This window comes from Cryptomeria japonica, chromosome 4 (assembly GCF_030272615.1).
Source record: "Cryptomeria japonica chromosome 4, Sugi_1.0, whole genome shotgun sequence".
NCBI classification, from domain to species: domain Eukaryota; kingdom Viridiplantae; phylum Streptophyta; class Pinopsida; order Cupressales; family Cupressaceae; genus Cryptomeria; species Cryptomeria japonica.
This window is the reverse complement of record NC_081408.1, coordinates 46,978,416-46,993,673: the sequence shown is the minus strand read 5'-3', so window position 1 is coordinate 46,993,673 and position 15,258 is coordinate 46,978,416. Positions and strand designations below refer to the sequence as shown.

The following is a 15,258-nucleotide window of genomic DNA, read 5'->3' as shown; positions in this document are numbered from 1 at the left end:
GGTACATAGACAAAAGGTAACATCTTTCATTTGAACTCCAGTGAAAAGACATGTTTGATTGCACATATTGATGAAATTTGGCTATGGCATAAGAGATCTTGTCATGTAAATCTTGATAGCATTGTAAAGATCAATTCAACTAAGGCAGTTAGATATTTACCTAAGATTGTGAAGCCCCATAATTCGATATGTAAGGAATGTCAAATGGGTAAGAAAAATAGAACTTATTTTAGGAGCATACCTAATAAATCTAATTATAATCTTGATTTGATTCATATTGACCTATGTGGTCCCGATAATACAAGAATCTTTCAAGGAGATAGATATTTCATGTATATTTCATGTTAATCATTGATGACTATTCTAGAATGATGTGGGTTGCTTTTCTAAGGGAGAAATGTGAAGCCTTTGAGAAATTAAAGATCATTAAAGTTATGGTTGAGACAAAGACATGTATGAAAATCAAGTGTCTGAGATTAGATCAAGGTGGTGAATTCACATCCGGTCAATTCAATAGTTATTGTGAAAAAAATGGCATTAGGAGGTAGTTATCTACACCCTGGACACCTCAGCAGAATGGCATTTTGGAAAGAAAGAACATAACCATTTTGGATGCATCCAGAAGCATGATGATGGAAACTAATTTGCCCCATATCTACGAGAGAGAAGCAGTAAGTACAATGGTTTATACATTCAACAAAGTTCATATCAAAGGAGATATTAGTAAGACACCTTATGAATTATAGTTTGGTCATTATCCTACTCTTAAGTATTTCAGAATCTTTGGAAGTAAGTGTTATATCAAAAGAGATGATTCCATTGGAAAGTTTGACCCTAGATATGATGAAGGAATATTTCCTTGATATTCAACTAAAAGAAAAGCATATAGATTTAATAACAAAAGATTGCAGAGAATTGTGGAGAGTGCTAATGTGAAAGTGGATGAGCAGTACAAAGACCAAGCTAAATCTTATAACTGTGAACTGGCAGTGGAAATGATCATAATTGATCTGGTAGTGTCTGTACTAAAACAAAATACTAAACCAGTTACCCCGACATCATTAGAAAACTCATCTATAACTGAAGAGAGGCACAGAGAACCTAAAAATTAGAAAACACCAAGGTATGTAAGGCTAAATCATTCTGAAAATCAGATCATTGGAGACAAAAACAAGGGAGTTATGTCAAGGAGACGATTGGAAAATCAAGAGGTATTTTTCATTTCTCATATTTAATCGACATCATTTATTGAACCTTGTAAAGATGAATGTTGGATGAAAGCTATGGAAGATGAATTAGATCAGATAGAAAAAAACAATACTTGGACTTTAGTTCCCCGACCTAAAAATAAGAATGTTATTGGAACTAAATGGGTTTTTAGAAACAAACTGAATGAGGATGGACAAGTTGTAAGAAACAAGGCTAGATTGGTTTGGAAAGGATATTCTTAGAAGGAAGGAATTGGTTATGGTGAAACTTTTGCACTGGTAGCTAGAATTGAAGATGATAGACTATTTCTTGCTTATGCAGCCTATAAGAACTACAAGGTCTATCAAATGAATGTTAAGTGTGCATTTCTGAATGAAGAACTTGAAGAGGAAGTCTTTATTGAGAAACCTGATGGATTTTTACTGATAGATGACAAAAATATGGTTTGCAGATTAAGGAAAGTTATATATGGATTAAAACAGGTTCCTGGAGCTTGGTATGCAAGGTTGGATAAGTATCTTTTGAAGCTTGATTTTATAAAAGGTAATGTTGACAGTAACCTATATTATAAGATCACTAATGATGATATTCTAATTATTTAAGTATTTGCTGATGATATCATTTTTGGAGGTGAAGAAAAATTATGCATGGAATTCTTTGATAATTTGCAGAGTTAATTTGAAATGTCTATGACTGGAGAAATAAGATTTTTTCTAGGTTTGCAGATTACTCAGACTGACAAAGGCATCATTATCTGTCAAACTAAGTATCAAAAGGAATTGTTGAAGAAATTTGGTATGGAAAATTCCAAACCGGTTAGTACTCCTATGGTTACAAGTGAAAAATTATCAATTAAAGATGTATCCTCTCTAGTAAATTCTACAAGATATATAAATCCATGATTGGTGGTTTTCTATATTTAACTCAGACTAGATCAGATATAATGAATGCAGTCAGTATTGTATCTATATTTCAAAGTAATCCAAGAGAAAATCAGGAAACTGCAATAAAAAGGATATTCTAGTATTTGCAAGGAACAACTGAATATGGTTTATGGTACCCTAAAGATGGTGACTTTACTTTATATGCATATATAGATGCAAATTGGGTAGGTGATGTTGATGACTAGAAGAGCACATCTGGTGGAACATTCTTTCATGGGAAGAAGTTGGTTTCATGGATCAACAAGAAGCAGTCATGCATTTCTTTATCTACTACTGAAGTTGAATATGTTGCAGCCACAACTAATTGCACTCAAGTTCTATGGATGAAGTAGATGTTGAAGGATATACAAGTGAGTTGTAATGATCCAGTTGTCATTCATTGTGATAACTCTATAGCTATTGACATATCCAAGAATCCAATATTTCACTCCAAGACTAAGCACATATCACTCAAGTATAACTTTTTGAAGGAAAAGGTGGAAGCAAAAGAAGTCAGTTTGGTTTATGTGAACACTAAAGAATAGATAGAAAACATCTTAGTAAACCTTTGTCCTAGGAATCATTTGAGTATTTGAGAGACGGATTGGGGGTTTCTACCCCTCCGGTAGAGACTTAAATGATGCAGATGTGCATTAGTCTGGTATTCATTATTAGAGCTATCTTTTGCTCCAGATTGATGAAATATTGCTACTACTCCGAGGGAGTAGTCAACTTTGAGATTTAGAGTTTTTATATTCTTTTTGATATAGATATGTCATATCTTTGGCATTTCTATCAAAGGGGGAGGAATATATGTGAAAAAACATTGCTATTTATTTTTCAGATTGATTCCACTCCTTAGGGGGAGTTTGGCAGTATTTGGTCTTTTGATCCATATTTGGTTCAGAGCTTCATTGTTATATCATTTTATGGGAGATTGTTGGCTATCTGTCATTGGGGGAGACCTGTTTGACATTTCTTGGAATTTAGATGTTTTCCACATCTAGTGTTGCCATCAATGCCAAAGGGGGAAATTGTTGGCCATTTGATGGAATTGATTATGTATTGCATTGATGTTTTGTTATTGATGTCAACACTAGCTATTATGGTTGTTTACTGGTTTCCGCTAGAAAGATTGGATTGGGAAGATTATCAGTTGATTGTCACCGGTATGAACTGGATGATGTAATATGTTTGTATGGATGGTACACATGCTTCTGAAGTATGTTTCAGTCAGTTAGTATTGACTTAATGCTCAGATTCTATCTTATGTTCCAGTAAGCCCACTTTGAAGGTTCGGTAAGGATTTCACTGGTAGAGCTTTATTGAAGATCTTTGATGTAATGCATAAGTGGTGCTGGTGCAACTTCTAGAAGGGATCTATGATGTTGATGGTGATTGTGTTCATGCCTCGACTGATTGGTGTCATTTCTTTGCCATTTGTGGATCTAATTTAGGTCCGGTGCTATCTAGGTTATGGATCAGTTTTCATGTAACGTGTTGGTGGATCCTCTGATGCACTTCCAAGATGTTTTATTGATTAGATGATGTTTCTTTGGCCTTAAGCCGACATGTTTATGATTTTATTTCAGGATTATGTAATGGATTTATTGAATTATCATTTGGGTAGCCGACCTAATTGGTTAGGTCCCAAGTTGGTATAAATGTATGTAAGATCTCATTGTAGATCATGTATGTATGGACAAGGAGCGAATAATGTAATAATCATTTGTGTAGAGGATTTGGTCGATCATAGGTGATCGAGTTGGGTTTATGTAAGAGGTTTTAGACCTTCGGTATTGAGCTTAATCAGAATTGTAATGTGACATATTTAATGCTATCATCAATAGTTCTTCTCTTTGGATTGTTGTCCAAATATTTTGAGGTGGTTGACATCTCTCTAGTCAGTGAGACTCCATTATGATGAGTAGTGTGCTCTAGGCAGTGTGCCTTCTTGCATGTGTAGGCCCCTATTGTAATCATATACTTGTTGCAGAAGTATCATCTGACTGTGGGTAGGGTTTCCCATCATGGTTTTTCCTTTTACCGGGTTTTCCGCGTACAAATCATGGTGTTAGATGTTATGATTGCAGGGTATTGATTCTCTAGTTTTTAATTATGCTTTATAAGTTATTTCGGTATAAGGTTTTAAGTGCTTTAATTCACATAATCTGTTAACAACTGCTTCACCCCACCCCGCTCTCAATTGTTCACGTTATCCTAATAGGAACAAGCTTGGGATTATTTCGAATTGAGTTTTTAAATTAATTTTAAACTTGTTCACGTAATTAGATTAGTAAGTTGAAAATCAGTGTTTCTTTAGTTAGTTTTAAATATTTGGCAACTTTGTAGGACATGTAGACATGTAGATAAGTATGCAAGCTTACCTTAAAAAAAGGCAAAAAGTTGCTAAAATTTCCATAAAAGGCAATTTTGGGATTTTGCCAAAAACAACCAAAAATGTTAATTTTTGGATTTTTCTATAAATTGTCCAAAAGGGTAATTTTTAGATTTGTACTTAAAAGGAAGTTTACTAAATTTTTGGAGGATAATGGAATGACGAATTAAGCAAAATTAATAAATTTCTCTAAGTTTTTTAATGTTGTGAATTTTGGCTACATCACATAGTTAAAGACCAATACTCATAATACTCATTGTTCTTTTCTGTGAAATTAGTGGTTTTCAAGTTGGATAGAGGCACTCTAGATGTGTAAGCCATTAATAGATTTCAAGAGAATTAGAAGAAACAATAGGAAAATAGAAGGGCATAGGTTTCTTTGGATATACTACCAGATGAAGATTCTAAGAGAGGAGGAAAGAAAATAAAAAAAACTTAATGTCTAAAAAACAAAGGATTTTATTTGCACAAACAAAAAGAGTGACAACCTGTTTGTAAAGAACACATATATATTTATAGCCATAGGATGGTGCTTTAACCTACAATATATGACAAGAAAGAAGATACGATAAGATTGAATCAGATTATCTTTAGGTTCAGAGTCAAATAAGAAGATAGTGATAAGTTACAAGAAAAGACAAAAAAATACCTAAATGTGAGTAATGACTACTTTTCCAATATTTATTACCTTTCTCATTATAGCTTTTATATATTACAAGAGATTTGCTCAAGATAAAAAGAATAGAAAGAGGAGGAGATCAATAATGTAGAGAGTTTGGATTTGGGTTGAGGTGAGCATATAATTACATATGAAGCAATTGTGAAGGCCATTAAGGAATTGAGCAATAATTATCTAATTGGCTTTGGTTCCTTTTGCAGTTTATTAAAATAAAATTTGATTTTATATAAACTAACTTTACTCTCTTTAAACTAAGATAAAACAATAGCTTAAGTTCTCCTAAATATATCTTGATTGTAGAGATTAATTTAAACATAAAATTGAACTACTTACTTTAAAATTCAGTTTAAGATTAAGTATAATGAAAATGAATAAAAAACAACTCTATCAATCCTCCTATCACCTCACTTACCCCATGTCCCCATGCCGCTGCTTATGAGCATCTTAAATTTAAGCAGTTGGAGTGTTCCCATGTAAAATTCTAATGAAGGGAAAAGGATAAATTGGAATCTTTCCCTATTTTAGTGGAGCAACAGCTGCTTAAAAATTGAAAATAAGCTTTGAAAAAAATGGGCGGCTAGACCACCTGCTCCACAAATTGCTCCTTAAAAAGTTGAGCATGTGCTGCTAGCTAGCCAAAATTATCTATAACCTGAACTGGCCTGACCTAACGTATATAGATTAAACTCTTCCATTGACTAATGAACTTAAAAAAAAATTGTTAAGTGGAAAATTTGAAATATCTAGAAAATCAAATTCAATATATAATGAATCTTGAGCACTGCAAAAAGTCTGTACTAGACAAACCTTTCGACAAAACGCAATTATAACTTTGACGTCAATCTTGCTCAACATGTTTTTGAGACTTTGACGCATATTATATCTAAATGTGAACGTGGAGACTTTAGTGTTTGTACTCAAATTTTCCATGAACATGTAAAGATCCAGAAAATCAATCTCTATGGGTTAAAACATAAACAGCTGGTAGTAGAAGTCAAGGTAATGGTTATTTCGATACTTAAGCTGTTTCACAAAAAACATTCAGTTAAAGAAGGAAAGAAAGTTTCTAGCAAACAAACATACTCATCATAGAAAAAACAGGTAAATTAAGTTTGGAGAGTAGTTTTTCTGTGCTGGAGGTGTTGATACTAGTTATGTCAATATTCTATGCTACTACATGGCCCAGAGACAGCAATATATTTCTAAGGAGGCTCTGTTTGTATGGACTAGCTCTTCTACATGCTACTGTCCATGGGCTTTCAGAAGATGGTGCCCTACTTTTGCAAATAAAAAGTTCTCTGCAAGAAGGGCTAACAGACGTGCTGCCAGACTGGACAAACTCATCTTCTGATCCATGCAACTGGCAAGGTGTCAACTGCACCAAAACAACAACAAAAGGTAAGGTTATTTCAATCTCACTGCCTGGTAAAAACCTTTCTGGCCAACTTTCTCCATTGGTAGGGAAGCTTACCAGCTTAGAGAAGCTTGATTTGTCAAACAACAGATTACATGGAGGGATTCCTTCTGAAGTGGGTAACTGTACCCAAATTAGCCAGCTCAATCTTTCATACAACTTCTTCAGCGGTGTCATCCCATCAACAATCTCCAATTGCAGCCTGCTTACCCTTCTTGACCTGAGCAATAATAATATATCTGGGGAATTTCTTCCTGAGCTAGGTGAACTCTCAAACCTATCTGAACTTTTGTTATATTCTAACAATCTGACAGGTGTTGTTCCAGCATCTCTACGTAAGCTTTCAAATCTCCTTTTTCTGAGAGCTGGGTGGAATAACTATGCTTCCTCCTTACCACCCGAGCTTTGGAACTGCACTAATCTCAGATATCTCAGTTTTTCTTCCTCAAATTTGAGAGGCACAATCCCACCTGAAGTGGGTAATTTGAGAAGACTTGAACAGCTGCATCTCTTTAAGAATCAGCTCACTGGTATTATTCCTCCAACCATTGCAAATTGCACCGCCCTACAAGTACTTAATCTTTATACAAACGATATCCAAGGTCCTATTCCAAGGGAGCTTGGTCTTCTTACTCAACTACAAAGATTGTTGATCTTCGAGAATCTTCTCTCAGGTCATCTTCCTAGCGAAATGGGTAACTTGTCTATGTTGTATCAGATTGGTGCAGCTTATAACCATCTCACTGGTATTATGCCCTCTGAATTCAGCAAGTTGAAAAGATTGCGTTTCCTAAGTTTGTCTAACAATAATCTCTCCGGCACAGTTCCTACATCTGTTGCCAATCTTACAAGCCTGCAAGTACTAGATCTGGCAGAGAATCAATTCAATGGCAGCTTGCCAGAAAGAATTGGGTTTCTTCCAAATCTAACTGAATTATATGTTGGCGGAAACAGGTTAGAAGGTCAACTGCCATCGGCGCTCGGATCATTCAGCAAATTGGAGATCATGGCTGCTGATTCCAACAAATTAAGCGGCCAGATTCCAAGTGGAATATGCAGAGCTAAAGAGCTAAGGGTTCTTGCTCTATTAGATAATTTGCTGGAGGGAAATATTTCTGAGCTGTTGAGTGATTGTGTTTCTCTTGAAAGAGTTAGGCTTGAAAATAATAAATTGACGGGTATTATTCCTGCCGGTATTTTCAATCTCTATAGCCTTTACTATCTCGAGCTCTCCTTTACCAATATTCATGGAGAAATACCATCTGAGATAGGTGAACTCAAAAACCTTACTAATCTCCTCCTTTGTGGAAACAAGTTAAGTGGAGCTATTCCTCCTCAAATTGGGTCTCTCACAAAACTGGGTAGACTAAATTTGAGTGACAATAATCTCATTGGAAATATTCCCTCTCAGATTGGAAGCCTCAGTAATCTAGAAAATCTAGATCTCAGCCAGAATTCTCTTGAAGGTGCTGTTCCTTCAGAGCTTTGCAACAATTTGTCTTCCTTGTTCTTTTTAAAGTTGGGTTCAAACAATTTGAGTGGAAGCATTCCATCATCTCTTGGATATTGCTCAGAGCTGATAGAGTTGGACCTGTCTAGAAACAGATTTGTCAAGTCCATTCCCAGAGAATTGGGAAAGCCCGGAGCATCTGCAAATTGGTTTGAATTTGAGTTGGAATAGGCTATCAGGATCTCTTCCACCGGATATAGGAAATTTGATAGTTTTAGAATCATTGGACGTTTCCCACAACCAGCTCTCTGGTCAGATTCCGGAGTCTTTGTCAGGCATGAAGAGTCTTTACCAATTCAATTTTTCATACAATCAGTTCACTGGGAAAATTCCTGGGCTAAAAGCTTTCTCTAGTGCTTCAGCAACAGCCTTTGATGGTAATCCGGGATTGTGCGGTCTACCCACTTCCAATGGCTGCCCTCTCTCAAAAAACAGGGCTACTAGAGATAAGAAAAGTTTGGGAATAGGCAGCATAGTTGGAATTATTGTTGCAGGAATGGCTGCTATCACGCTTCTCAGTATAGCTTTTATATATTACAGGGGCATTGGTCAAGATAACAAAGCACAGAAAGAGGAGGATATCCACAATGTAGAGAGCATGGATTTGGCCGGAGGTGAGCATAGAATTACATACAAAGCAATCATGAAGGCCACTGAGGATTTCAGCAATAATTATCTAATTGGCTCTGGTTACTTTGGAAAAGTGTACAAGGCTATTCTGCGAAATGAGGAAGGAGGAAGGGGAAATAGTATGGTTGTGGCTGTGAAGGTTTTTAATATATTTGAGGATGGGAAAAGTGTGAGTAGCAGTTTGAGGCGCGAGATAGAAGCTCTGAAGTTTGTCCGCCATAGAAACATTGTGCATCTGCTTGGCTGGATGCGTGTTCCCAGCATGAAGTTGGAGATTTTGGTCTATGAATATATGCCCAAGGGTTCTTTGTGGGAAGTACTAAATTTCGCAGGAGCAACTGTAGGTAATTCAGAACCAGAGAAACTGAACTAGAAAACTCGTTACAATATTGCACTGGGAATTGCACAAGGTCTCAAATACTTGCACCATGATTGCATACCTCCAATCATTCATGGTGACGTTAAATCTGCTAACATTCTACTGAACAATGAATGTATAGCACATGTTTCTGACTTTGGCCTTGCAAAACTAATGAATTCAGAAGGGCAATCCAGCAGCTCCTCTGTAATTTCTGGTTCTTATGGTTACATGGCTCCAGGTAAACCTAAGTTTTACAATTACAAACCGGTTTATAATTTTTTTTGTTTTGTTTTGGAAATGCTTTTTAAGATTTTTTCTTTAAGTATAATAATACCATTAGATATCTTTATATATTTATGATTGTTTTAAAGTAGAATGCGGCTGCGACGTCAGGCCTTCAACAAAGCAAGATGTGTACAGCTTTGGCGTTATATTGTTGGAACTAGTTACAGGAAAGCCAGCCATAGGAGAAGACAATGGAGGAGGCCCAGAAGACAAAGGGCTGGTTGAATGGGCTTCTCATATGAGAGAAAGAAATGCCAACATTGTTATAGGCTTGGTAGATGCAGAGCTCAGAAGTGATTATGAAATGTGGAGCAATGAAATGGAGAAGGTGATTGACGTTGCATTTCTATGCACTCGAGCTTCCCCAAAACACAGGCCAACAATGCAACAAGTAGTGGACATGCTTTCTCCTCCATCTCCACTGCTGGCTGAGTATAGACCATTATTGAATTGATAATTGAGTACTATAATGTAGATATAGATATATGGCTTATATTTTTGTAGGCATGTTTTAAATGTACATGCTGTTCTATTTATCCTCATTGTTACTAATGTAGAAGTCCAGTTGCATCAACAAGCTCTCTTCATGCAATTATTATGTTTCTTGATTGTGGATTTCTTCATGGATTATTACGGTATTTTATTTTTCTAGTTGTATAATTACATGTTTAGAGCCTATCTTTTGTGATTAAATAATAGCCCTTAAAATCAATCTTGGTGTAGGTGACATTACCTTGTTTAGATATGTAAAAATGATTAATGCATTTTCATCTTTCTTTTTTCAATATTTTTTAATCAAGTTTTTATTCATTATGATAAAATAATTAATTAATTTATCATTTTTCTTTCTCTATTAATTAAAATAATTTTAAGTATTTAATCAATTCACTCATTATTCCTTTTGGTCTATTATAATTGAATAATTTTTGAAAATATTTAATTAGCTAACACTTATCCCACAAAAAAATAATTAAAATAATTTATTTAATAACTTTTTAATTCCAAATAAACAAAATTAATATTCTATTTATTTTTTCAATTATGCATTTAATTATTTCAACTAACCCATCTCGTCAATCTAATCCAATCCTCTAAATTTTTCTCATCTATTGATTCTTATTATTTATCTCCATCGTTAATCAAATATGAAGTGTAGCATATAAATGAATCCCTCCATCATCCTATTATCCACTTGGCATACATCTATAGTATCTTGAGCTCTATTATCTATAAGACTATCTACTACGCAAGGCACTATCTACTAGCTCGTATCTTATCATCTAGCTTTCTTATCTATCTATTATCTTTGACCATTATTATTATGATCTCATGCTATCATTGTCCTATCATGGTTATGCTATTTTGAAAAGCAATCCACATATTAAGCATGCATGTTAATTTCAAAGAACCAATGGAGAAAATCATGGTCTTTGCTATGGTATAATGATTTGATTTCACATATAGATATAGAGCTTTATTGAATGATTGTATATGTGAATTTGATTCTTTCATTGCATTGTTCCTATTTTATTCTACTTGTCAAATTACATATGTAGAATTTGTCTTATGTGTAGCTTAATAGCTCTTATGTTCATTTTCTCATAAGTGATATCTAGATCTTTTCAAGACCCTCTTTTAATTTATAATTCAAATAAAAAATGTGTGTGTATATATATTAATTTTATTAATTATTCTAATATTATCTTATAAAACAGACTAATAAATTTATTTAAATAAATAAATAATGATTATTCAATGAATTGAATGATTCAATCCTAAATTAAGTCATTAAGATGACTCAAATTGAATTGACTTAATTACTATATATTAAGGCGGCTACTACCCTCATCCAAAATAGTGTTTCGACTCATGGAATGAAGAAAAATGAGTTTTTGAACTGTTGAAGAAGTGGCTTGCTCGAATCATTACAATATTAAAAAATTGATCTGGTGAATTATTTCAATATAAAACACACAAGCATATGTAATTGATGTAATCCTAATTGAATTGACTTAATTATTATATATTAAGGCGGCTACTACCCTCATCCAAAATAGTGTTTTGACTCATGGATTGAAGAAAAATGAGTTTTTGAACTGTTGAAGAAGTGGCTTGCTGGAATCATCACAATATTAAAAAAATGATCTGGTGAATTATTTCAATATAAAACACACAAGCATATGTAATTGATGTAATCCTTACTCAATGAGGAGATTGAATGATCAAAGTCACTTCGTTTGTTTCATTAACTTCCAATTGTTTCAGGGTCAAGCTTTAAGTCATACACAAAGACAAATTCATTTGATTCTATATTCTATATTGGTGCAAATTACATTTAAAAATAAGTTAAGCAAAAATCTCTATTTGAAATTAGATATTGCGAGTATCAGTATATATGTATGCTGCCTTAAAAGGAGACCCAATCATAACATCAATATGACACAAATACATGAAATTAGAATTGATATTCATGTTAAACTTATTAAAACAGTGCATTCTGTCATTGAATGTTGAGGTATCATTCATGTAAAATATCCCATGATACTGGGTATAGAAACCTACATGGCAATAAGTTCTTGCATTGAACCACTAAACCTAGAATGAAACTTGCAGTTTTACATTCTCACAATACCCAATCTTAATGCTATAACAACTGAATGATATAGGTTGAAGGTTTTGTACTACAATAGGCTTACTAGTTCTTATTGTTTAACAATGTGAATAATGGTGTTGTTCACAGTCAATGTGAATTTGCCAAAGACTTGCCATTTGCACAATATAAACACCATTGGTGAAATTTTTTGTTGATATTGTTTATATGATATTTCTATGATTTCTGGGAAATTTCTTTAAAGAATATGGGTTATAGATAAAAGACATTTGCAACTGCTAAGCACAAAAATGCAAAACCTATGATGAAAGATACACCAAAATCTTGACAATTTAAGAAAAACATGAACATAACAGTAAACAGTTGTTTCTCATGCATCAAGATTCTCAAATAAAAGTAAATAGCTATTATTTAGATAGCACTTGAAATGTAATTTCCACTATTATTTTGCTTGTGAGAAAACAGTACAGATTTATTTTACACATGCTGCTACTACTTTAAATTACATCAAATTTTATTGGTTTAGAGTGCACATAACATCCAAATCATAAGCAACTAGATAGAATTTAACCATGGCGCATAATAAAGAAGATTTTTAAAACTTTCAAAGTGGGGGATATCCCTAAACTTTGTTTCAACGATTCCATACTTTTAAGCACAATATCAAGAGGAGCAGATCCCTATGATAGTAAAGGGACACCATCTAAAGCAAATGCATATCAACATGGATAGGGAGACCATCTAAAGCAAATGCAGATCAACTTGTCCATGCTCTTGATGATTTTTCTCCAATTTTGGCACCTCTGGAGGATGTAGCGCAATCTCCTCACAAGAAGAATAAGCCTAACACAGTTGTTTTTTCTATGTCCATTTCTCTGGCCTCCTTGGTTTTTTTCACAATAGTTGTAGTTGTGGAGTCAAATTGTGTGCAAGAAGGGATTGACAAATATAGAATGTTGTTTAACTGTTTGTTAACAATTGGTTGGAGATGAGAAAGCCAGTGGTCAAATATTTTAAGGGCATTGAGACTGTAGGTTACCTTACTACATTGAGGGTTGGAAATGAAAATTTTGGTCACCTTATTATACCATGGAGGAGTGACAATGAGGCACCTTTCCACAGAGTGGGGTTGAATTGGTGACATTCTTTGAATCCCCACTTTTAGTACTCAACAAACCCATGTAGCTCATATTTTATTCTTTATAATTTAAGGTTACAAAATTATCTATGTTGCAGTAGAAACTAAGCGCAATCAATTTGTTTTCAGTGGAAATTTGACGACTTGTATAGGAATGTAGGTCCATGTTGAATAGCTGGTGCATCTGGCATTGTTTGATTTTATTGAAAACTAGTAAATAATTGAACGATTCACACTACTTTTACAAAGATAGCTTTGAAATTTGTGAACACATTTTTTGTTTTCTTCATGACGTCTAAGGAAAAACAACTTTTAGAGTTCTGTAAGGTTCAAAACAATCATGGCTTCATTTGTTTACAACGTTTGTTTACAAATGTAATTCATCAAAAGCTTTATACTGAGGGTTTTAATTTTATGCACTTGGAAAATGTTAGAAACCATGGCGCTTTTTGTTTTTTTCCATGATGCCTGAGAAAGAGTAACTTTTAGACCCTTGTAAGGTTCAAAACTGTTAGGGCTTCAATTGTTTGCAAATGTGATTCATTAAAAGCTTTATATTGAGGGTTTCAATGTTATGCACTTGGAAAACATTAAAAAGCACATTTAATTAGGCTGGAAGTTCCTAAGGCACACAATTTTGTTTGATTTTTGGATTGCATGTTTTTATTTTAGTGTTTTCAAGGTTGTAAAAGTGGGGACAGAACCGGAAAAGTGTAGTTTAGAGATAAGGAGTTGAATGAGAAAATATCATAGCTTTCACATTTAAATGGCCTGATGACAATTATGGAGTACTAAAGCAAAGCCTATTGCGGAAAATAGGCTTGGTAAGAGGAATTGTAATTTTCCTAATATTGTGTCTCCTTTAGGAAGTTTAAGTAAAAACATACCCAAAATGTTTTTCACTGATTTGTACGACTGTGGAATTGTGAATAAAAGATTGAGAGTGAAGCAAATTTTTGGGAGGTATTAGTTGGGCAACTATGATTGAATCATTGGAGCTCTGTAAGAATGATGGCATATGCAAAGTACAAGCAATAATAAGTTTATTAATTTTTGCCTATGGTCTACCGGAGGTTGAGTAAGTTGTGTCGTGTTTACAGGATGAGTGTTTGGATGAGACGGAAGAGCTTTTTGGGAAGATGCTTGCATGAGGGTTCTCCCTGCAATAAAAACCACAAACTCTTAAACATTCATAAAACGATGAATAATTGACTTAGGCTTTTTGGCTTTTGGGTAAAGAACAATGTTTTTCTAATTAGTTCTAATTAGAATAGAGGCCAAATTTTAGGTTTTCATTTAATTGTTTTTGGGTAGAGATTATATTATTGCTTATATACACTTTTCATAGCAATCTAAATTAAGAACAAAATATTCAACTCACTGTGATGGATAATGGGGAGGCATACATAACAATGGAAAGGATCACGCCTCCACCGTCTGGCACTGTAGGCGTGCAACACATAAATCATAATTGCAACTACCACGACATAAGCAACCATCATTGCTATGGCTAACCGTACTGTTTTCACTTGCAATATAAATTGAAGGAATCCATGTCAGAAAAATTACAGCTATATATTTGGCTTCTTGTTGGAATCTAGTTAAGCATTGACACTATTTACAAGACTTATAGCATGTGTGTAGAATGGGTTTCTTGAGTAGGCGATGGAACTGTTTAACAAAATGCTTGAGAAAAATACATTCTCCTGGACTGCAATGATTGCAGGTTATGCACATAATGGGCAACTTGGGGAGGTAGAGGAGCTGTTTCACAAAATGCACAAAGTGTAAAGTAGATTTGCCCCTAAAAAAATCGGTATCCTTTGAACCAGACACCAAAAGGCTGCCTATTACATCTGATTGTAAAATAAATAAAAACAATAAACAAGAACAAGCTGGTGCAAATCCTAGCCTACATACAGAAATGAGATGTAGGGAAAAAGAATTCACAACACAAGAACCTCCCATCGACATGCTTGTAGAACCTTGCAAATGTGATTTATTTTATCCCTATACTTTTTTTTCTTACAACTTTCGCTCGAATCCATGCTCTATAGTTTACGTCGGCTATCTAGCTCTCAACAACATGCAAAACAAATC

At 34.2% G+C, this 15,258-nt stretch overlaps 1 protein-coding gene and 1 pseudogene across 1 annotated transcript; both read left to right on the top strand.

Annotated features, from left to right (window-relative positions):
* The first annotated feature begins 6,294 nt into the window (after window positions 1-6,294).
* Window positions 6,295-9,142, top strand: LOC131875399 (probable leucine-rich repeat receptor-like protein kinase At5g63930; annotated as a pseudogene).
* LOC131056819 (receptor like protein kinase S.3) lies at window positions 9,142-9,942 on the top strand. The gene is made up of 2 exons (XM_057991091.2): window positions 9,142-9,362; window positions 9,499-9,942. Exons 1-2 carry the CDS (start codon window positions 9,296-9,298, stop codon window positions 9,861-9,863), a joined length of 432 nt encoding a protein of 143 aa, XP_057847074.2. The 5' UTR covers window positions 9,142-9,295; the 3' UTR covers window positions 9,864-9,942.
* The last annotated feature ends 5,316 nt before the right edge of the window (window positions 9,943-15,258 follow it).

Excerpts from the sequence above, each read along its gene's own strand:
- LOC131056819 (XM_057991091.2), top strand. The coding sequence starts at position 9,296 with ATGAATTCAGAAGGGCAATCCAGCAGCTCCTCTGTAATTTCTGGTTCT. Across the intron at positions 9,363-9,498 it reads TTATGGTTACATGGCTCCAG|AATGCGGCTGCGACGTCAGG; the intron begins GTAAACCTAAGT and ends GTTTTAAAGTAG.